General features: G+C 36.3%; 1 protein-coding gene and 1 pseudogene across 2 annotated transcripts in view; one reads left to right on the top strand and one right to left on the bottom strand.

Moving 5' to 3' along the window:
* Nucleotides 1-22,845, bottom strand: part of LOC149564733 (uncharacterized) — a 50,133-nt gene extending 27,288 nt beyond the window's left edge. The window contains exons 1-5 of the mRNA XM_089823328.1: nt 22,835-22,845; nt 22,631-22,683; nt 21,721-21,788; nt 20,422-20,514; nt 19,653-19,671 (exon numbers count right to left, since the gene is read on the bottom strand). Coding sequence (XP_089679454.1) covers nt 19,653-19,671; nt 20,422-20,514; nt 21,721-21,788; nt 22,631-22,683; nt 22,835-22,845 — 244 coding nt within the window. The remainder of the gene's footprint in view (nt 1-19,652; nt 19,672-20,421; nt 20,515-21,720; nt 21,789-22,630; nt 22,684-22,834) is intronic.
* Nucleotides 1-23,379, top strand: part of LOC149564732 (MADS-box transcription factor 23-like) — a 233,676-nt pseudogene extending 210,297 nt beyond the window's left edge. Inside the window, exons 6-7 of the transcript XR_016361907.1 lie at nt 23,114-23,155; nt 23,232-23,379. The product of XR_016361907.1 is annotated as an MADS-box transcription factor 23-like (transcript). The remainder of the gene's footprint in view (nt 1-23,113; nt 23,156-23,231) is intronic.
* Nucleotides 23,380-25,065: the final 1,686 nt, after the last annotated feature.

Genomic DNA, 25,065 nt, shown 5'->3' with positions numbered 1-25,065 from the left:
AGAGGATATTGAGAGGATCAATGAGATTCAATTATGTATATTGAGAGGATCAATGAGATTCAATTTAATAAAGGAAAAATACAACAATAGCTTGGCTAGACACTTTGGCATTGATAAGACATTTAGTTTTCTCAAGGAGAAGTGTTATTTTCCTTAGTTCTATAAGGATGTTCAAAACTTTGCAAGGAGTTGTGGAGTTTATCAAGTTGCAAAAGGAATAAGTTAGAATATTGGATTTTTTACACCTATTTTAGCTCTTGAGAAACCTTGGAGTAATATCAATGTGGATTTTGTGCTTGGCTTACTGAGGACAAAAAGAGGATATGATTCTATATTTGTTGTATTGGATATGTTTTTTCCAAGATGGTACATTTCATAACTTGTAATAAGACTTTAGATGTTGTGTACATTAAAAATATTTTCTTTAAAAAGATTGTCAGACTGCATGGATTACCTAGGAACATCATCTCTAATCATGATAGTGAATTTTTTCAGTCATTTTTGGAGGACTTTGTGGAAGAAACTAGATATTGGGTTATATTTTAGTTCTACTTTTCATCTTCATACTAATGGATAGACAAAAGTTGTAAACAGAAGTGTGCATGTAACAATTTTCTGAATAGGAGTACTTTAAACATGAGTTTTTAGATTTTTATAGGAATGTAGCCTAGATGTATATTAGATTTAAGTGATATTGTTGATGTGGTGATGGTTCATCTAAAGAATGACAAATTTCCTGTTGGCACATCTAGTAAGTTAAAGATTAGGAAGTTTGTAAGATGTTGACGAGGTTCGATAGTGGTGATGCTTATGAAGTTGAGATACCTAATGATATTGGTGGAAGACATTGAAAAAAATTTGAACCAGAGTTGGTAAGAGTACAAGAGGAAATGATTACATAGGGTATTTGGTAAAGTGGAAAAATAAACCTAATGAAGATGTTGCTTGGATTTCTAATTTTTTGTTGGATTCAGCGCAAGTTGTTGTTTGTTCATGATTCAGAGAATCATTTCTTTCAACCCCAAGTGTCTAATATAGGAGCACTCTGGGTTGGTTGGTTATCTTGCACAATTAGGTGGGGTTTCTTGGTTACTTCTTTGAACCTCCTTGATAGCTATTAGTGTAGCTGGCTCAGTGGATTCATTTTGCCTTCTTTCATCGAGTTGGCTATATGTCAATCAATACACATGTTTTCCGACTAATCCTTTGCTTTGATGGCCAAGTTGTTCTTTTCTTGTTCACCATTTGTGTTTTGTTTCTTGTTTTTGACTATTTGGTGATGCTTGGTTCATTTGTTCACTGAGGCATCTAATTGATTCTTTTTTGAGAGACAACATATATATTTAAATTATGAGTTGGATTAAATATATGGGATCAATTATTGGGAAGCATTTACTTTACATGCTAAGTCAATTATTTCAATACAAGGCTATTTCCGAAATTGGGGTTTGACTAAGGAAAACCACCCATCAACGAACAAAAATCCTTTTTTATGGATGTTGCAGATATTGAATCGATGAACATGTTGCATATTGGAGTGCCCTTTTTGGGTTTCTTTGCACCTATGAAATTAGAATCAGCATCGTAGAGCATCATTAGGGATTGCACCCTTGATGACTCCATTTCACACTTGACGGTTTGCCAAAAGATATTTGGGTTTTGTCTATTGCATAGTTTTAAGCCAGATCCACCGTCTTCCACTCAATTTGATTAGCAAAACAAGCACAAAATAGTTTTCAAAGGTGTGTTCTTTTTCCTCCTTTGTCTTTTCAGCATTGTTAGGATTAACCATAGAAAGGAATAACAATTACATGCAAATTGATGGGGACACAACCCAAGAACAGAATGGACACAACAGAAAAGGGAAATTGTATTAACTGAAAAATAAGCTAGTACATTCAGTACAGAGAAAATAAACCTCAAAACATGCTCTAAGGGCTTACAATAGCATAAATGTGGAGATAATTTCTCCTTTCAGTACCTCCTCTCAAACTCCACTCCGAACTGCCTTTTACAATGCCAGGAATCTCCTTAAATAGACCCCGGAGGGTTAAGGACTAGGAATACATTCTAGAAAGTGCTAGTAGGCATCCACCGACCAAATAGAAGGCTCCAGAAACTGCGTTAGAAGTCGGCGCAAATCTAGAAGAATTCAGAAACGATAACCAAACTTCTGGGAGGCATAACTTTTGAACCGTAGCTCCGATTGACGAACCGTTTACATTTCCGGAAAGCTCTCGAAGCGCTCTATAGCCCTATGGACTAGCTTCGCTTGTCCCCCATTTTTCAGCTCTTTTCGAGGTCATTTAATGTCCCTAACTTGACTTTGAAGCATTCTTAGGAGGTCTCCACAACTCGAAAAAATGCAATAACTCTCAAACCATGGGGCCTTTTGATCTGATTCTTTTTTTGGAATGCTCTAAATTACAATTACATTCATCTAGGCAATTCAAACCTTCTAGTTTACCAAAATGATGGCCCAATTAAATGCTCCTATTTTTTCGAGATTTTCTAGCATACTGATAGTGGAATTGTGAGAGTTGGAACCTTTATTTGACACAAATGGGTGTCCAAAAATGAAAACACATGAAACAGAAACTAAGTCTAAGTACATTTTTTTGGGTGACACAGGATTGACCTTATACCTCTGGATGCTCCTGCATCAGACACCCAGGGTAGATTGAAAAGTGACCCTGTCACTTTATGAATGGTAGAGGAAATCCCAAATGGAAAACCTTAGTTGCTGAAATCCAAGTTGAGTCCTCGATCGGTCGTCCTTTCCATTTGACCAAATACTCTTCATACTGCATGTTTCTGGTACTCCTACCCACACGATGATCTAGAATGTCTTCTATCTCCTCCTTCTTAGAAGCAGGAATTGGACATGGCTCTAACACCTGCTCCTTATCTGCACCATCATCATGATACTCTGTTAAATCTGCAATGTTGAAATTGGGAGAAATGTGAATACCATTTGGCAGCTCCACTTCATATGCATTTCCTGAGTCATGTTTCTTCAAAATTTTGCAGGGGCCAAATTTCTTCATTTTCAGCTTGTTGTAAGTACCGGCTGGAAATCTTTCTTTTCGTAAGTGCACCATGAGTAGATCCCCTACTTGGAATTCCTTATGTCTACTCCTTTGATCAGCCCTAGCTTTATACTCTTGATTCATCTTGGTAATGTGTGCCTGAACCTCCTCATGTAGACGCTTGATATGTTCAGCAAATTCTTCTCCTTTAGCATTTGTCCTCTCCCCTTGCTCTATCTTCCTCAATTCTGGTGCAGTCCTTGGGCTATTCCCATATACAATTTGGAATGATGATTTTCCAGTACTCCTATTTATAGAGTTATTGTAAGCAAACTCAGCTTGTGGTAGAATCAAATCCCATCCCTTGGGCTTATCCCCAACTAAACATCTCAGCAAATTGCCAAGACTTCTGTTTACCACTTGTATTTTGCCGTTAGTTTGTGGGTGATGCGTGGAACTGAATTTCAAGTCTGTTCTCAACTTTTTCCACAATGTCCTCCAGAAATACCCCACAAATTTAGTATCTCTATCAGAAACTATACTCCTTGGAAGTCCATGTAGTCTTACCACCGCTTTGAAAAACAAGTCTGCAATATGGACAACATCATGAGTTTTGTGGCATGGAATGAAATGTGCCATTCTGGAGAACCTATCAACCACCACGAATACTGAGTCATTACCCCTTTGTGTCCTTGGCAATCCAAGAACAAAATCCATACTTATGTCCTCCCATGGCCTTGATGGAACAAGCAATGGCTGATATAGGCCAGTATTGTGACTAAACCCCTTGGCAACTTGACAAACCTGGCAACTCTGTACAAACTCCTTCACATCCTGTGAAATTTGAGGGCAAAAATAATGTTCTCTAAGAATGGCAATGGTCTTATCTCGACCAAAATGTCCTGCCATCCCTCCATTGTGTTTCTCCTTAATCAAATTTTCCCTCAGTGAACTCCTTGGAATGCACAATTGACTACCCTTGAACAACATGCCATCCTGAATCAAATAGTCTAACCACTTGGTTCTATCTACAGCAACAGGTTCTTTACAAGCTTTCCATGCTTCAGCAAAATCAGGATCCTCGGGGTGCAAATTCTTGAGTTCATCAAAACCAACTACTTCAACCTGCATTATTGTAAGCAACAACTGTCTCCTACTTAGTGCATATGCAACCCTGTTAGATTTTCCACTTCTATGCTTCAGCACAAATGTATAGCTCTGCAAGAACTCTACCCACTTCATATGCCTCTGATTCAATTTACCTTGGCTATTTAGGTACTGTAATGCCTAATGATCAGTATACAAAACAAATTCCTTTGGCAATAAATAATGCCTCCATTTCTTTAAGGCCTGAACTATTGCATAGAACTCTTGATCATAAACAAAATACTTTTTCTTTGCATCATTCAATTTTTCACTAAAATATGCAATAGGCTTACCTTCTTGGCTTAATACAGCCCCAATAGCGCTGCCACTGGCATCACAATCCACCTTGAAAACCTTTCTAAAATCTGGAAGTGCCAACATAGTCTGTTTTGTCACCTTCTTCTTTAGTAATTGAAAACTTCTCGTAGCTACTGCAGTCCATTTGAACTTTTTTCAATCCCCTCTTATTGTATCAGTTAGGGGTGCACATATGCCACTGAAATTCTTAATAAACTTCCTGTAAAAACTAACAAGACCATGAAATGATCTTACCTCAGTAGCAGACCTTGGAGTATGCCATTCCAAGATGGCTTTTTCCTTCTTTGGATCCATTTTGAGACCTTCAGGTGATATAACAAACCCCAAATAGACGAACTCCCTTTTTGCAAATATACACTTCTTCAGAATAATTAACAGTTTCTCTTCCCTTAGCCTTTGAAGGACACTACGAATATGCAATAAATGTTCTTCCAAGGTCTTGCTGAATATTAAAATATCATCCAAATAGACAATAACAAATTTTTCCAAGAACTTCTTAAGTACCTCATTCATGAGCCGCATGAAGGTGCTTGGGGCATTCGTCAATCCAAAGGGCATGACTAACCACTCATAAAGACCCTCCTTGGTCTTGAAGGCTGTTTTCCACTCATCTCCTTCTCGAATCCGTATCTGATGATAGCCACTCTTGAGATCTATCTTTGTGAAGTACTGAGCTCCACTGAAGCAGTCCATAAGATCATCCATCCTTGGCAAAGGAAACTGGTACTTGATGGTTATCCTATTTATAGCTCGAGAATCTGTACACATCCTCCACTCTCCATCCTTCTTTTGTGCGAGTACTGCAAGTACTGCACATGGACTCAGGCTCTCTCGAATCAAGCCCTTCCTCAACAGCTCTTCAACCTGTCTAATTAGCTCTTCTGTTTCAGCAGGAGTCATCCTGTGAGCAGCCTTGTTAGGAAAACTAGCTCCTGGAATTAGATCTATCTGATGACTGATTTGCCTTACTGGTGGCAATCCATCTGGAACATTATCAAAGATAATATCTCCAAATTCCCTTAGTAAATCTGAAACTTCAAGTGGTATTTCACTACTACCTTCTTTATCTTTCCTAGGAATCAAAGCATAGCACATATGCTGATGTTTCATGCCATCTAAAAACTTCCCTCCATCAACAAGACAAATCCTAGCACTGCTACATAGCTTTTCACCTTCCTTTTTCATGGGCTCCAATTTGTGGCGAACTCCATCCTTTGTCAGAGAGTATGTGTTTGCATGCCCATCATGTACTGCATGTCTATCAAACTGCCATGGTCTACCCAACAATAGATGGAAAACATCCATCGAATTAACATCACAGACAACTTCATCATGGTAACTCCCAATTTTGAATTTCACTAAACATTGTTCACTTACCAGGACCTTATGATCATCTTTTACCCAAGCAATCCGATAGGGCTGGGGATGTTTTTCCCTCTTGAGCTTCAGCTTAGAGACCATCTCTTCTGATACCAAGTTATCAGTGCTACCACCATCAATGATCATGTCACAACATTTATCCTCACACTTGCATCTAGTACGGAACAAAATCCTCCGTTGTCCTGGTTCAATCTCGCCACTTAGTAGGACTCTTTCATTTACCAAGGTGTCTCCTCTTTCTGCATCCTCTGAATGTGATGATTGTGCATCTTCATCCACAGGAGCAACGCTAGCTTGGCCCTCAGCTCTCCTATCTGTCCTTCCTTGTCATTGAGGGCATTCAAAGGCACGATGACCTTCTTCAGTGCAATGGAAAAAGGTACCACGGAAGCCTCCTCTTCCTTGTCCACGTCCTCTACCTCTTCCTCTTTGATTTCCAAAGTCTTGATCATGGGAGCGGTTGAAACCCTCATTCCTCTGGTTCCTGCTAGTACCCACATCTTCATTTTTCTTTTGGGTTTCATTGCGGCCTCCAGATGATCTACCGCTTCTCCTTCCTCCTTGACCGCACCCTCTTTGTCTTCCTTCAAACCTTTTATTCAGCTTCTCTTCAACTCGTAGGGAAAACTGGTATGCCTCTTCAATGCTGGTCATTCTTACCAGACTTAATTCCTCCTGGATGCTAGGTCACAACCCACTGATATAATGAGCAACCTTCTCCTTATTTGCTTCTGCATGCCCCGCTCTAATCAAGGGTCGGTAAAATTCCTCTATATATTCTTAGACTGATCTTCCTGCTTGCTTTAACCCATGCATCTTGTTAAACAAATCAAGCTCGTAGTCCACAGGAATGAACTGCTTCTTCAATTTGTCCACCATGCCATCCCATCTTGTGATCTTCCCCTCTCCTCTTCTGTTTCTTTCCAATTGAACCTCTTGCCACCAGATTTTGGCATGGCCTTTCAGTTTGGCCTTTGCAAACTTAACCCTATCTAGGTCCCTGATATCCTCATACTCAAAGTATTCTTCCAGTTCATTGATCCAATCGATCAACTCATCTGGTTTTAGAACTTCCCCATCAAATTCTCCTTCTGGTCCAATTTCATCTTCTTTGTTGTCATCTTCACTTTCATCACCTACGGCCATAGTTGCTCCTCTACGGAGCTCCTCCTGCAATGCTTGTACTTGCCTTTGGAGGGCTCTAACCTCCTCAGGATTAATAGCTATGGCCCTTCTTCCATGCTATCTTCGTGGAGGCATCTTACTGAAACCCACAACCACACAGTCCTGGTGCAAACTGCCTCACAGTCGGTGCTCTGTCTACACACTCAGGAAAACCGGCTCTGATACCAGTTGACGGGGACACGACCCAAGAACAGAATGGACACAACCCAAGAACAGAATGGACACAACAGAAAAGGAAAATTGTATTAACTGAAAAATAAGCTAGTACATTCAGTACAGAGAAAATAAACTTCAAAATATGCCCTAAGGGCTTACAATAGCATAAATGTGGAGATAATTTCTCCTTTTAGTACCTCCTCTCAAACTCCACTCCAAACTGCCTTTTACAATGCCAGGAATCTCCTTAAATAGACCCCGCAGGGTTAAGGACTAGGAATACATTCTAGAAAGTGCTAGTAGGCATCCACCGACCAAATAGAGGGGTCCAGAAGCTGCGTTAGAAGTCGGCGCAAATCTAGAAGAATCCAAAAATGGTAACCGAACTTCTGGGAGGCATAACTTTTGAACCATAGCTCCGATTGACGAACCGTTTACATTTCTGAAAATCTCTCGAAGCGCTCTATAGCCCTATGGACCAGCTTTTCTCGTCCCCCATTTTTCGGCCCTTTTCGAGGTCATTTAATGCTCCTAACCTGACTTTGAAGCATTCTTAGGAGGTCTCCACAACCCGAAAAATTGCAATAACTCTCAAACCGTGGGGCCTTTTGACCTGATTCTTTTTCTGGAATGCTCTAAATTACAATTACATTCATCTAGCCAATTCACACCTTCTAGTTTACCAAAATGATGGCCCAATTACATGCTCCTATTTTTTCGAGATTTTCTAGCATACTGATAGTGGAACTGTGAGAGTTGGAACCTTTATTTGACCCAAATGGGTGTCCAAAAATGAAAACACATGAAACAGAAACTAAGTCTAAGTACATTTTTTTGGGTGACATAGGATTGCCCTTATACCTCTAGATGCTCCCGCATCACAAATATAGCCAATATCATAAACTGATAAATTGCACATAAGAGAACATAAGACCGAAGAATTTAACATGGTTCACACAATTCGTGGGCTACGTCTACAAACAAGAAGTCAAATATTATTATTATCTGGTGATTACAATGCATAATCCCTTATAGCTCAATACTGCTGCAAGAAGTTGCAATCTCATTATACATTATGAAATCCCTAATCCTTAGCCATTTTATACAATCTTTTGCCACTTCTAAAATTATGGCTAGAATAAGTCATCCAATAGAAAAAATAGTAGTCGATCGCTATTACAATGGTGACTCATTTTTCGCTTTGGGGGCATTGCCCCTTGACCCCACCCTGTACTGTGACAAGGAATGCACCTAAAGCATTGCCTAAGGACCTTGCAAGGGCTATTGCCCCTTGAACCCATCCTAGGGGTGCTGCCCCCAACCCTGTGTAGAAATAATTCGGGGAAAATCGCCCTGAATAAACCTCCAAGTCTGAATAGGCTCCACGTCCCAAAAATCATATCTAAATATATCTATCTTCCATTACACATACACATTGAGTGATTTAATGGAATTGGATATCTATTCTTCCTAGATCAAGTTTATTAAGTGCTCTTTGTCATTCAGTTAGCGCTAATCTACCTAAACCTAGTTCTCTAGAATTGGGATTGAAAATATTCATTTTCCTTATCTCTTCTCCTTCTATATGATACACTTATATGTGTGTGTAGGTTATGTTATGAGCTTAGGTCTTGTATCCTTAATTCACATTGTCTAGCTAACACTTTCAAAAAAAACATACCAACTTTGCAAATTGGGATTCAAAATCCTGTTTGCAAAAGGTTTTTCTCTTAGGTCTGAATTTTTCTCAAGGTAGGAAAATAGTTAAAATTCATCAGAGTGACCACACATAATCGATTGTAAGGTCATATCTTGCTCCAAATTGTCCCACAAGCATCTGATATCATTGATTTGAATTTCGGCCCTCCAAAATGTAAAACAAATAGCTTTCCAATAGCAATGCAATGAATGTTCCTTTTCTTTAGTTCCTTGCTTGGCTAGTTTAGGTAGAGGGGTTAAAACTTGCGAGGAACACGAGGTGTTAGACAATACACGCTGGCATTTATCCTAGTAGATTTGTTTGGTATATTTCCTAGATATCTCTTTGTGAGGCCTCTTTAAGTTGGAGATTGGATACTTACCTACCTTATCTCATGAAAAGGATTTGTAGTAAATTTGAATTGAATTCATTTTCTGTGTTTGAATATTTAAGTTTTTTGGTTACAATATTTTACTCACACTTAATTGCTCTAAGTTCTTAGAGAGTTATCAAGGTGAAATTGGGATTAATAAGAATCATGCAGCTGCTTCAACACCATTCTTGTTTTCCAAATGCTCTACAAGCTTCATTGCTTGTAAGCCAATAAAATAAAAAATAGAGAGAAAATGAAAGACAATATGAAAAGAAAAGAAAGGAGCTATAAAAATAATCGCTAAAGGTAGAGAAATATTCCTAGTTGACCACAACAATAATGTCTTTAGGGTTATGCATGCCAGACTGGCATTGAGGCTATATCCAGGATGCTTTTGGAGTAAGGATATCAAATAGAAAAGTCCAATGGATCTGAGCGGGTTTCTAAGTTATTGTCTAGAGGGAATGAATACACTTGGACACAGCTCTTTAATTGAGGATGAAGACACTTAGTTCAATTTCATGGTTCCTTCCAATTTGAGTTCATATCTGAGTTACTTGATAGGTGGAAGGAGATTCAATCAAAGTATCTTGGTTCTACACAAGTTTTATCCATGAAATGTTCAAGAATATTTAGTTGTGTGGGTGCCAGATGTTGTGTGGTTTTTGTACCATTGCCCCAATGAAAATTGTGAACCCCTCTTTTTATTTTGCTGGTAGGAGTGTAACAAACGAATTCTCATAACCAATTTAAAACACCTAATAATCTGATTTATTAAGTAACTGATTCCATTTCGCATGAGAATTACTTACATTAACTAAATATAACTATGATCAAGTAACTTTTTTCTATTCCAACTGTAATTTGTGTTCAACTGATATAACAAAATAAATGAATAAATATATTGCTAACAATTAACCATTTCTAACTCATAACATATTCACCTAAAAATAAATTAACGACTATCTTCTATATCAAGTAATATATTCATTCAATTTATGCTATTAGAAAACTAACTATCCAATTATTCTTCTAAGGATTTAAAGGTAAAAGTGCAAAAGAAACATACACAAATAATGGAGAAATCCCTTTATCTTGTTGTTCAAGCCTCGGCATTGGCGAGAGGAGAAGCATTGACATAGGCTTAACCTCCCGACCTTGGACTATACTTATCCCTACATATCCTAACTTAATAGAATGGCCCTTCCTTCCTCGAGATCAGGCTCTGGATGTTCTTAAGTCTAGCAATCTGAGCTACCCAGTGGTTTGAGTGCCCCATCAATTATACCTATATAATTGATGTCTATGGACAAACAAAAAGATCTCATGATTGGCACATATTCCTATAACTACCTTGACCAAGAACTTCAGTTGGGTTCGTGAACCCGACCTCCACCCCCCGACTTGACAACAGATTCCATTACCAGGGCATGCATGAGCTATTAATTATTTATTATTCCAATTTGATTTCATAAGTTTATCTGAAAGTTTATTTCCACCTCTTCACCATTCATTGGCTTCTCTGCTGGGTGAATTCCTCAGTGTCTGCATGATTCTGATTTTGTTTTACACCTCTTCACCAATTTAGTGGCTTCTTTGTCGGGTGAGTTCCTCAGTGTCAAAGTGTTCTAAATATGTTTGGAAATTTTATTAAAGCATGTGTAATGATGTGGTTTGATATCAAAGTAATGAGAATCAAAATCGACAAGGCCAAATCAAATCGTGAATCGCCCATGAATTGCCCATGAATCAACAAATTTGAAAAAACCCTTTAAATTTAGAGATTTTCACAATTTATAACTTATTTCATGCACCCTTTATTGAATATAACTTAAACACACTATAACACTCATCAAATAGAAGTTAAAACTTAACTTACATAAACATGGAACATAAAATCCATCACATACATAACTATGTTATGTAAAATGTAAATTGTAGGCTACCTGAAGTAAATAGAAATCAAAGTGCCTACACCAAACTAGTCTCCAAACCACGTTGCATCTGCAGCCTCTACTAACACAATACTATCCCTTAATCAAGCTGACCTTGATAGCCACCCGTGTTGCTTTTTTTGATTCCAACTCCTAGGTACCCTGAGTCAAGTGTCGCTAAACTGCCTTCAACAAGATGATTAGCTCCTCTCGAGCTCTTTATGCATCCACCAAGACAGCTTCCCGTCCAACACCTACTCCAAGTGCCTCAAAGCGTATCACCCCTCTCGAAAGGCTTGCTCTGATGCTCTCTCTACCTCTGGTACACTATGCTTGCAGCAACTCCAAGTCTTATCAACTGGTCACAATTCCCATGATTGATAACCGGACGATTGATAATTGCCGCCAAGACCAAATTAGCACTCTCAAAGCCACACAAAACTCCATGGAACACACATTTTTTGTGATTTTCTTCCAATTTCACACTCTTTCTGGCAATTGCTAATGTTTTACTTCTTTTTATGCCTTTCCCTTCTCTTTGGTATGATACATTACTCATTCATAACTTTTTCGATCTGTTGTTTGTTTCTTTTTCTTTTTTTCTTTTTTTTCTTTTTTTATGTCAAAGGCATATATATACACATGCAAATTTTGGGGACAAGAGTAAGCACCATCTAGTCTACTGACCTAGTGTAGTTTAAAACAGAAAGTTTTACGTGTGAACATCATCCAATGTGTCGTGAACCCCAATTGACATATATGTACTATACACCATATTGCAAATACCATCAATATTAATATACACTTTGATTGTCGATTCACAAGGCAGATTTAGGAGATTTTTGGCATGAATCACCTGAATCGACGATTCATGCCAAAAAATCGTTGCTAGCGATTCACAATGCCAAAAAAATCGGGGTTGATGAATCTTATCGTGATTCTATGGCGATTTTTGGAACTATGTTTTATATAATCAATCAAGTTTATTACAACTTCCAAAGGATTTCATAAATGATGTAAACTCAAGAAAACTTGGTGAATGATTTCATATACACCTCAGATTACAAATAGCTAGTACTATGGATTGATCTCTACTTAACAGGCTTAGTCAGCTGTGGGTGGATATCGAATCAGAAAGAGAAAGAAAAAGATTTGGAAATCATATGTACATTATTCTCTACCTATCTTTATGTATTGACTGAGTTAGATATTGAATTTAGTAAAATCAATTTATATTTTGCATTGTTTCTATGGTATTCAATCTTGCAATTAGAATAACCATTCCAGTTGGTTTATCTTGGAATACATAAACAAGAAAATCATTATCAGAAATCGTGACTTGAGGTTTGATTGTATCTTCTGCTCTTGCTAAGCCTCTTGTCCTCCCACAAATTTGAGGCTGATTTCAGACTTCAATTCGTTATGAATAATATATTGGAAGAATAGCAGGGATTAATATATTAGAAGAACTAAAGGGTTTTAGGTTATGAGAAAGGAAGCTATTTAGCTGAGAGCTCAAACGCAAACGTATGTGTCTTTGGAGAGAATAGGAGATGGAAGCAATATGTCTGCCTAATTCGATTATGGCTCCTTAACAACTTTTAGCTGAGAGTCCTCGGCTTCCATCAGTTTTGAAAATGACTATTTGGATGCAATAAGAATTTTGATTTTGAAATGAATTAAAGTGGGAAAAGAAATGAAGAGGAATTGAAGAGTTTAATTAGTTTTTATTACATGGTTTTCCAAATAGCTCATGCGGTCCCATAATGTAACATGTGGTCAAGTCTTCGTATCCTTTCCAAGGGAGTTTTAGGTCATACCTACCGATCCTAATGACTAAACCAAATGACCATCCCATTCCGATGATCTTGTTTAGCAATGCTTCCCCTCTCTTCAATTTTCTCCTGCAATCACCCAAGCAAAAGCATTTTTACCAACACATTAATTCTATAATGTATTGATCGTTAATTCAAATCAAACAACTACTAATCATCTAATAATAGTTATATGTTACTGGTTATTTCATCAACATCTATAGTAACTAACTCATTTCACATGATCATGAAAGAAATAATTCATTATCAGTTGGTATAATTTATATAAATAACTAACTCATTTCACATGACGAAGAAGAGAAATAATCTATTAATAGTTGATGCAACATATATAAATAACTAACTCATTTCACATGATCAGGAAAGGTAATAGTTCATTAAACTGACAATGATGATCAAATTAAAAAATTTGGGATGTAACAAGGAGTCTCTATCATAGGGGGTTTTGGTTGGCAACAATTGCTTCAAGTCTTCAAGTCTATGGTAAGTTTGGGCAAGTTTTAGTCTTGGGTTTGTGCAAGCATTTTGATGTCGGTTAAGAGGATTTTTTGTTGCTGAAGTCTAAGTGGAGAGTGAAATTTTAGTTCAAGAGAGATGGTTTGCACATGTTTCACAAATAACACTAAGTTTGTGAAGAAGCCTCTGGTAAAAATTGGGTAATTTCAGAAATTTCCACAGGTGCAAATTTTGCAAGTTAGGACATTTCCACTAAGGTAGATATTTTACAACTTCATAAATTTCCCTATCTCCTCATTTTTTCTAAAAATCTCAAAACTTACGCCTTTAATCGGTAAAAACTAAAGCATGGAAATTTAAAATTAATAAGGGACATAAAGTGATAATTTAAATGGATTTTCTCTCCGGTGGAAATTCATCAAATTCATGATTTTCTACTCTAGTAGAAATGTCACAACTTCAAATTTTCCCACCAGTGTAAATTTTGCATATTCCAAAATTACCCCACATTGAGTCTCCCAAGTTTTACCATCTTCTAACACATTAGTTGATCAATTTATGACATAAGGGCAACACCATAAATATGGATAGTGTAAGGAATTGCCAATGAATGTTCAAATGAGGAAATTTAAGAGCACCATATGGGAGTTTCTCAACCTTAGAATTTTCCATTCGATGGAAATTTTGCATCTTCTGAAATTTCCCCAACCAAATATCATGCTTGTGATCGCCAAAACCATATGACCTCTTTTCTATAAAAAAATTGAGAGACAAAGTAAAGAAAATTAGAAATATAAAAAAAATAATAATAATTGGTTTTAGATTATGATGAGATTAAAATTTGCCTTTTGTTTGCAAGATGGTTCATCTTAAATTGGGTTTAATTTTGATGATGTGATTTTATTTTTTAATTTTGTTCACAAGCTTAATGCTCTACTCCTTTGCTTTGCAAAGTGAATTGAAGAAGGGAAAGCAAGATGGAAGCTGATGATTAAGGTCAAAATTTCAAGTGGATACTACAAGAAGATGGTCTATAGTATAAACAATTCATTATATGACTTTAGAGTATAAACAATTCATTATATGACTTCTATGATGGTCTATAGTAGGGGACAAAATTATGGACACGAGTACTATTTTAACTTGGTTGTTTTTGTATCTTGGAGTTACAAATGTCAAGAATGGGTAACATGTGGTATGGTTGTTTTTCCCATGGTTTTATAAAACTAGAAGTTGTTTCCAAGTTTTAAAATCACTATATAAGGAGGCTTGGCAGGGAGTTTGATCATTGAGTTCTATTTGTAAGAATCGATGCTAGAAGGTGTCTCTCTCAGCTCGAATTGTGGTGATGCGCAATCGTAAGAACTTGCATTCCAAGTGTACTGTAATATTGATTTGGTAATACATTATGCAGGTTTTGGAGGGTGGAGTTTTTCTCCTAGAAGAGTTTACCCATGGTAATAATTATGTTGTGCTTATTGTGATGTGTCATTTGTGCATGTTTATTTATCCATTGAAATCTATGTAATAGTATGTTGAATTTGAATAATCGTCCTCTCAAGGTAAGTGTAGGAACCGATTCCACACACCTTTTCTTCCTTACAAGTGATATTAGAGCCAGGCCAATTTTGGTTCGATTTGTTGGGTACAAGGTCTTTTGAGCTAATCAAGGTTTGAGTGGGAGCTTGTACAGAGGTTTTCATTGTTGTGTTGTAGGATTGCAAAGATGGCAAGCATATCGGGAGGATTGATGTAGACAAGTTTTATGACACAAAATTTGATATGATAAAGGTTAAGATGGAAGATCTATTGATTGATTGGGATCTATGGCATGTGCTAATGAGAATAAGAAGAGGCCCGTAGATTCAAATTCAGTTGCACAATATGATGTGAAGAGAAAAAAGGAAAAGGTATCATCATATTGTGTCTTGCTGACTGAATTCTGACAAATGTCCATGAATAACCTATTGTGAAGAAGTTTTGGAAGAAGCTAAGCTAGATCTATCAAACAAAATCACTTGTGAACAAGATTTTCTTGATGAAGAAGTTGTATTCTTTGAGAATGGAAGAAGGTGGATGGATTTTTGAGCGTCTAGAAAGTTTTAATATGTTTGTGATGTTGTTGACCTCTATTGGGGTATCGATGGATGAAGAAGAAAGATGTCAAATCTTCTTATATCCGTTGCTAGACTCATGGGACAACCTTGTCATGGCCATAGGGAGCACTTCAGTTGTATCAAACAAAATCACTTGTGAACAAGATTTTCTTGATGAAGAAGTTGTATTCTTTGAGAATGGAAGAAGGTGGATGGATTTCTAGGCATCTAGAAAGTTTTAATATATTGGTGACTTAGTTGACCTCTGTTAGAGTGTCGACGAATGAAGAAGAAATGTGTCAAATCTTGTTATGTCCATTGCTAGACTCATGGGACAGCCTTGTCATGGCCTTAGGGAGCACTTCATTTATCTTGGAGATGAAGGATGTTGTTGGTTCTCTAGCTTTTGAAGAGATGAGAAGGTCTCTCTGAATTCCAAAGAGGCTTTGAGTGTTCAAGGAAGACCAAAAGAAATAGGCAAGAATGAAAAGAATCATGGTCATTCTAAGTCCAAGAGTAAGGGGAGATCAAAATCTCTAGGTAAGTCCAATGCAATCTGCTGAAATTATGGCAAACCTGGACACTTCTGAAAGAAGTGCAAAGAGGAAAAGAAGAAGAAGAAACAAGATTTTGATTTTGAGTTTGAGAAGGAAGATGGAGATGCTTTCATCGCAGCCTTGTCCACTCATGTAGTTGACAATGCATGCTTGATAGACTCAGGTGCATCTTTCCATATGACTCCTAATAGAAATTCATGTAGTAAATATGAAAATTTTGATGGTGGTAAGGTGTAAATGGGTGATACCTCAGTTCTTGATATTGTTTTTCGTGGAAGTATTTGTCTGAAATTTTTTGATGATCGAATTAAAAGATTTGACGGTGTCATACATATCCTAGGACTAGCAAGGAATTTATTTTCTATTAGCAAACTAATAGATGCGGGTGTATATGTACAATTTTTTGAGGGTGTGAATATGGTGAGAGGTGTTAGGGTAATAAAACGTGGAAATAGATTGGATACATTGTACCAGCTTGATGCATGTGCAGTTGAGTGCAATAGTACTTTTGATAACATTGTGAAAAGGACTACTTTTGTTGGAGATGGAGAGGGTTTTATTCTCAACAGATGGTTGTGGTTTCTCGGTATCCAAGGGTGGTCTATCCACTCAATAAAAGTTTCTTACAGAGAAGACTATGTTATGGAATCAAAGACTCGACCACATAGGTGATAAGGGTCTACGAACCTTAAAAAATAAAAACCTTGGCGATGGGTTGAATGATTGCAATCTTGAGCTTGATTTTTTTCTAGATTGTATCCATGGTAAACAAAACCACATTCTTTTAACTCAAGTTCTAATAAGTCCTCATGTATTTTGTATTAATCCATTCAGATGTGTTTGGCCCAGTTGATGTTCCTTCTATTGGTAGATTAGTTTATTATGTTTCTTTTATTGATGATTTCAAGATAAGAATGTCGGTTTATTTCCTTAGGAGTAAAGCTGAAGTTTTTAGTCATTTTAAAGAATTTAAAGAAATGGTTCAGTTGTAAACCGTAGAGAAGATAAAGTATTTGACAATTGATAACAATGTTGAATAGTGCTCTTATAATTTTAACACATTTCCTAACGTTGTGGTATTAAAAGAGAGAAGACAACTCCATATTCTCCACACAGCCAGAGCACTATGTGTTGAAAGGTAAAAGTTATTTGGTTTGTAAGTTGAAGAAATCCTTGTATGGTTTAAAACAAAGTCCTAGGGTGTGGTACTAGAAGTTTGATACATATGTATTGAGTTTGGGATTTGTGCTATGAAATTCAAATCATTATATATATTTTAAGTTTGATAGTGATTATTTCCTAGTTATTGCCTTATATATTGATGACATGTCATTTATTGACAAAGGAAAATGTTTGATTAGAAAATTAAAATCTCAGCTCTCAGAAAATTTTGAAATGAAAGATCTTGGTGCAGCAAGGCACATTCTGGGAATAGAGATTATAAGAGATAGGAAAAACATAAAGCTTTGGCTAGGCCTGAGTAAGTATGTTGGTACTATTCTGAGAAGATCCAATATGCAAGACCTTGAACCATAGAGTGGTCCTATTACTATCGAAACAAAGGTTTCTATCTCATACTAGTGTACATCCCCATTGGAGATGGATAAGATGAGTCAAGTACCATACTAGAGTGTTGTTGGAACTTTGATGTATGTTATTGTTTGCACAAGACTAGACATTACCTAAGCAATGTGAGTACTTTCCCATTGCATGTATAATCCAAGAAGAGCACATTGTGATGTAGTAAAAAGGGTCTTTAGATACTTGCGGGTACCTCAGACTACTCTAGACATTTTCATGGAACTGGAAACAAGAATTCCTTGGAATATAAAGGCTATGTGGATTCAAATTGCACTGGGGATGTTGATAGAAGAAGATTCACCACTGAATATGTGTTTACATAATTCGGTGGTGCAATTAGTTGGATGAGAAGGTGACAGGTTGTGGTTACTTTGACCACTACAGAAGAAGAGTATATGATAGCAACTCATGCCTGCAAGGAAGCCATTTGGCTTAAGAGATTGTGTTTAGATATAGAGTTCAAACATAATCCAATGACAATTTATAGTAATAGTCATAGTGTAATCTTCCTAGCGAATAACTTGACATTTCATGCCAACACCATGCACATTCATGTATAATATCATTTTTTTAGAGCTATGCTCGAGGATGACAAGGTGAAGCTAGAGAAAGTAGAAGCTTTGGTGAAAGTTGTTGAAGCATTAACTAGGCTCCTGAGCACAGAGAAAGTTTATATGGTGTTCAGAGCCTATGGGCCTCTCAGCCTCTAGCAATTAAGTATTTGACACTTTGGACCCCTTGACTCTTGCAAGGTGTTCAACAAGTGGGAGAATGTTGAGAAACATGTGTCTCAACCTTCCAAGCTTTTTTGAAAAAATTCTAGAATTTGTTTGTGGTAGTTTTTCACATGCTTGTGTGTTAGAAAAAGGTGTATGAGTTATTAAAAATGTGCCCTGTCCCTAGTAGAATATAGTTGGGCTATTTTTGAAGTATAAACAACTCATTACATGGCTTCTATGAGGGTCCAAAGTAGGGGACAAAATTATGGATGGGAATACTATTTTAAAATGGTTGTTTCCCATCTTGGAGTTACAAATGTATAGAATGGGTTATATGTTGCATGGCTGTTTTGCCCATGGTTTTGTAAAACCACAAGTGATTTCCAAGTTGTAAAATCATTATATAAAGAGGGCTTGTGGAGGAGTTTGATTATTGAGTTTTGTTTGTAAGACTAAATGCTAGAAGTTATCTCTCCAAGCTCAAGTTGTGTTGATGCGCTTCTATAAGATCTTGCATTGCATGTGTATTGTAATCATCTTGGTTTGGTAATATATTATGCAGGTTTTGGAGGGTGGGGTTTTTCTCTTGGAAGGGTTTCCCCACGATAAAAATTGTGTTATGTTCTTATTATGATGTTTTACTTGTACATGTTTATTTGTCCATTGAAATCTCTGTAATAGTTAGTTGAATTTACATAATCGTCCTCTCAAGATTAGTGTGAGAAACGATTCCGCGCAGCTTTGCTTCCTTACATTAGAAGGAACCTTGAAGTCATTTCATGATATTACTTTGCAAGCTTAGCATTATATCAAGGATAGAGTGTTTACTGGTTCTTCTTGAAATATTAAGTATTTGATTCTGCCTTTTGTAGTGCAAAAATACACACATCAATAGTAACAAGCAAGACAATCATCTATCTTTTTATTTCCTCTGTTGTCTCATCAGAAATCTTTGTATCTCGTATTTTGATGCTTGCAAGGTGGTACTTCAAATGAGATATGCCTCCACAAATTTTGTTTTCATATTTTATGCATATCACTCTATTATGATTGGTTCCTACGAAGGCATTTTTTTTGCCACATCTCTAGCCCCTTAGGACACATGCCTACAAATCCATATGCACATGTGGCTACAGAGCCACTGCTCGATGTTGCAACTGATCCAATTGTAGAGTAATTTATATTTACCATTTAATGTAAAATCAACCTGCACATAGAAAATACAAATTGAAGCCACAAATTTCAAATTTTAAAACACATTTAAGAACAAACTGAAGTGAAAACATTTAAGTTTAAACACAAGCTGCAACTTAAAATAAAAAATCAAATATGTTTTAGATTATGATATTATTGAGAAACTATGATTTGTTGTGGAAAAATTGATAAAACATGGTGCTAGATCTATTCATTATGCTCTAAATTTTGTTAGAGAATATTGCAAATGGTATTCTAAAGTTTCTATAGAGTTAGATGCAATTAAAACATGGCAAGATAATTTTTCACAAAAAAAAAATTTGAAAATTTACTTGTGAATATGGACTTGCTTGAAAAATTTCTTTGAATCCACTTCAAATTCACTTTTAATCAATCTGCAAGGCTGCCAAATACTATTTCTCCACCAAAACCCTTCTCGTCTCCTCCAAACACTCAAAATGGTGAAGTAAACACTGAATGGGCAAGTCGCTTTGCATCACAGTTTTATTAGTGCTGCTGGCGAGAAGTAATTAGGTTATCATGAGAAGTTCATAATTTATTGTAGAGAAGTGGCCAACTTTTCACTAAGAATTCTCAGCTTGAATATCTTGCGAGAAAACCTTGAATTATCTCGTTTTGCAAATGTTCTCGCTAGATACAAAGATATCTGCCACTTATCGATGAGATTTTAATCTATGATGCAAATCTCTTAATCTATGATGCAAATCAAAGACGGAGTTTGAGAATGTGATCAAATAAATACTGATTGATCACCAATCTCCGGCTGGCTGGAAGTGGCTTCCAGCCAGCTTCTGCCCACCTCCGGCTCTGCCTCTGCCTCTACCTCTGCTTGCTTCTACTTTCGCAGGCAGGAAGCTCAAATCAGTATCCACGGCTTAAGGCATCATCTTCCAAGGTCTTGGAAATGCATGAGCAGATTTCAAAGGCAACATTATCATCCTACATTTGGATTTCAAAGGCAACATTATCGTCCTACATTTGGATTCAAGTTCCTAGCAATACCTATCCATAATGGAAAGCATTCTTTCATTCGTACTTGGTTCTATCTTCTTCCCAAGGAAAAAAATCTGGTTTGTATGGATTGGACTACATTTCGCCTTAAAGGAGGGGAGGGGTGCAGGGGCTATGTTGTCTCCTTCCTTCTTATTGAGAATATTTGATTGTATATATGATGTATGTGGCCCTTGGATACCTAAAATAATTGTGTAGCTGAGACTCAGCTTGGGTCTTGCTTATGGATAACAATCTCTCCCTAAAATGCACTTAAAAAACTTAGTAATGTAAATTAATATTTACTCCATTCTTAATTTTTTAATTGGGGCGTTTAGTTTAGCAGCTGTATGGTTACATCTGCCTGCCAGTTTATTCCTTGGCTTTATAAGAAAGATTATGTACATTATTTTTTATCTCATTTTTTTTTCCAAGGTAAAATATCCGTCTTCTCTCCATAAAGGTTTATAACTATTTTTAAGTCTTGGGAGTTTGATTTCTCCTAAAGATCATAACATACACTTTTGGGACATATTCAACAATTTCATTGTTCTTATTTTTAGTTTTAGACTTTGACATCTTTATCAGTAACTACTTATGAGATTGATGCAATCATTGTCTAAATTCAACACTTCAGTGCTATTCCAGTCAGCAATATTGTAGATGATGAAGGTTTTTAAGTTTTCACTTTAGATATATTCTCAGCAGCCACATTTACACTTTATTTTAATTGATGATAGTGTACTTTTTTTCAAAACCAGCTTATATAAAGACCAAATTTGTAACAATAATAACATTCTACATTTCTCTATCATTTCTGCAACTCAAATTTCTATTGTTCTCCTGGACTCTAAAGCTGGACTAAGAGCTGCTAGTCTGTCTGCCAAACAGTTGCCAAGCAAAATACAAATCACAAATGAAACTGGAAACCGCAATATTTTGAACTCTTATTACAGTATTGATTATGAACTAATCATCTACAACGGCCTAAAACTACAACCAAAGCTGACTTTTCAAACGATCTTTTGCTGCATTAAACTTCCTTCTATACTCTGTCACAAACTGAGTTGCTGCTACTCATTCCGTTCATTCGTTTTTTTGTTGTTTTCACATATTTTCCTGTCCCATTTAAAATTAAAAGTTACCAGCCAGCATTTATTTCGTTGGCAACAAATTTATTTCTGCTGTTGTCTCAGGGCCAACAAAATAATGTATGTTAAGCAAGAAAGCTACAGTTTCTTCCAAAGCCATTAAGCAGATCAAAGACACTATGGAGGAGGTGGCCCTCATTGGGAACTAGGCTGTCAAAGCTCTGAAGGAGCTTGTTCTGTCTTGTGTTTTTGTTGTTCTCTGTTTCGCCAGTTCATTTTGTGTTTGTTCGCTGGTTGCTGGGTGATTTGCTGGTTCTGTGTTTTGGTCAGCAATCTTTCAAACTTTGGTAATACTCTTGAAAATCTTATGTAATATTTTGTGAAGGGTTAAAGAATATAATTAAACCCTATTTTTACAGTAATCCAAAAATAAAATAATAGACATATTCTCAGCAACAAACCCAGACAGTTGCATTGGATTTATTGCTTTTAATAACTTCAAATCTCAGCAATCCGAGGCACTGAAAACAATATATCTACTAAAATACCTTCAGGTCCTTGAACGACCTCTTACTTGCTGGGAGTCTATCTGCAAAGATGATAAATTTGCTTCTAAAGTCAACCACTCAAGAGGCACTTCCCATCTCGAAATGGGCTATAATTTACGAAATCCATGCATAAGGGACTCTTGCCATGGGAAATTCATATATTAGTTGAAAAGCACGTGCTCTGAGACCTGTGGCTAACTAGTCGACGGAATCCTATTTGTTATCAATTTTTTTAATAAATGAAAAATAGAAACTATTGTTAAATATTTTTAAAAACAATTTTTAAATAGTAAAGAATGATTTATGCTTGTCGGCTGCGTACCGCTTCCTGCTTTGACACCTTCATCAACTTTTCCTGCGCAGTCTATTTTAAGACTAATCAAGAAACAAAAGTGATTTAAAAAAAAAACATCCTTTGTTATTTTAGATATTTAAAAAACAATCAAGAATTAGAGTTTTCAGGGAATATTGATTGCTTAAGGGAGCATTGATTGGTTATGCATTTTGTTGTTCAATCACTCAGCACGTTTTGCTCATCGCCCTGCATGATATATAGGGCTCAATGAAGTATCTTGATCTGATTCAACTATGCTCTAGCTCGTAGTTGTATTCTTTTTTAAGCATGTCAACTGATCTTGTCAAGTGATCATCGGTTTCGATATTTCTCATTTACTAAATCATATTTTAGCTTAATTTGGTTTTCTTTTTCTGTGTATTGCATTTTAAATTGGAACCAAATACTTCGCTAATCACAAGTGCACTGAGGTTGTCTTACAAATAACTGATGATTTTACTTTTAACGCAGGGAAAGTCACTTAAACTGGAAAACGCTGCGATTAATAAAAAGGTAACAAGCTTTCCTATACTCCTTACTGTTATCGTAATTTTGCCTTTTGTTTTGACCATTTCTAAATATGATGCAGATTGGTAGAAGTCAAAAAGCATGCCACCTTAATTTTGACATCATGGAAGAAGTCAATAATAAATTGGAAACATACGCTGCTACTCAGCAAGATCTACATCAAACAAACCTTAATCTCACGTAAATTCCATCATGATAATTTCTGCTAACTGATTATTTTCGTCAATTGAAAAAATTTAATCAAGTTACTTTGTGTGCAGCTTGTCATGAATTCGAGGGCATCCTACGGTCACCGAGTTTAAGGCACCGTGAAGTTGAACTCTAATAATATACGTCATACTTCATTATTAACATACTTCATTATTAACAAAACTAAAAAATTCATCCAATCTACCATTTTACTGTAGGTTAATTTCAAAACATTTTATGAAATTGAAAATAATTTATAGATTGCAAATGGATCTAAGAACATGTTAAGATTGTGTTATGGTTGCCCTTTATAATATCGTCACTTGTAGAGTTTCCTGTTATGAGATTAAAAGCTTATTATGGACACATTTGGTCTCTAATGCGTCTGTCCAAATATATTTCAAAATATTTTTTTTTAATGGTAAATTGAACAACTTTCATTTAAAATCTTCATGAAGTGCTTGGCAGAAGCCTCTAATATAATGTGCCAGGTATATAATGCTTGAGCTAATATCATATTGCCAAATTCAATATTTAAATCCATTCTTGTGTTTCCGAGGACCTCTTGAATGCTTAGGAGTGGTAAAATTCACTCTAAACTAAACAGGTAGTTTCTCATCCATGATCAGATCATCTGAGCTTGAAGTAAAATATATATAATGTCATTGGTACCTTTCTAAATTTGATTTTTAGTGTTATGCCTAACTGAAGATTTTGTTTATATATTGTTGCTCCTTGGAATATAAATTCTATCAGCAAAAAGGATTTATGCGATTGAAAATTCAGAGATAGGTAAAATATAACATTCGCTTTCTCCTGAGTCGTCTGAAAGAAAATCATACTAGCAAGAGTACTGCTTACAGCATTTCATTTGCAAAATAAAAAATAATTTATAATGGAGAGAAGAAATGAATTGCATTAATGAAACGCAAGAATACATGGTTAGAAATTTGAAATGGTCGGTTGTCCTAGAGCCACATGCCCACCTACCCACCTGACATACTTAAATTCAATAGGTGAGTTTGAAATCGGAAAGAGAGAGGGCAAAGGTGTTGAAAAAATGTTCAGCACTTCCCTTGGGATTCGTAACAAGGGTTTAACTGCCTCCTATACACTATAAGCTGAGTGGTTGTATCAGGCATAGATAGATCGGTATTTTGGTGCAACGGCAAGCTTACTCTAACATATGGTATCAAAGCTTGGTTACAGCTTCGAATCCTCAAACCCTCCAAGAATGCTGAGGGAGAGATTGTTGGAAAAATGTTCAACGCTCCCCTCAGGATTCATGGCAATGGTTTAACTGCCTTTGGTGTACTATAAGTTGAGTGGTTATATTGGGCATTGATAGATTGATCTTTTGGTGCAACGACAAGCTCACTTTAACAAAAAAATCTATTATGGTCCGCACCAAGCAAGGTGAGAAGGATATACAAAATGTATATTTTTCCTATGGTATCAAGCACAATTTGATAAGTGTTGGACAACTCATTCAAAATGGTTACAAGGTAATGATGGAAGATGAGAGTGTCATTTATGAAAAGGATGGGAGCAAGAGAATATGTACAACCACTTATACTCCGCAGAAAAATAGAGTGGCTGAGAGGAAAAACAATCCATGGGAGAAGCAAAAACATACAAATCAAATATCACTTCATCAAAGAGTTGGTAGAAAATGGAGACATCAAAATAGAATTTTGTAAGTCTAA

This window comes from Cupressus sempervirens, chromosome 3 (genome assembly GCF_028749045.1).
Source record: "Cupressus sempervirens isolate cs-2001-9-10 chromosome 3, ASM2874904v1, whole genome shotgun sequence".
Taxonomy (NCBI): Eukaryota; Viridiplantae; Streptophyta; class Pinopsida; order Cupressales; family Cupressaceae; genus Cupressus; species Cupressus sempervirens.
The sequence above is the reverse complement of the archived record's forward strand: the minus strand, read 5'-3'. Positions and strand labels throughout refer to the sequence as shown.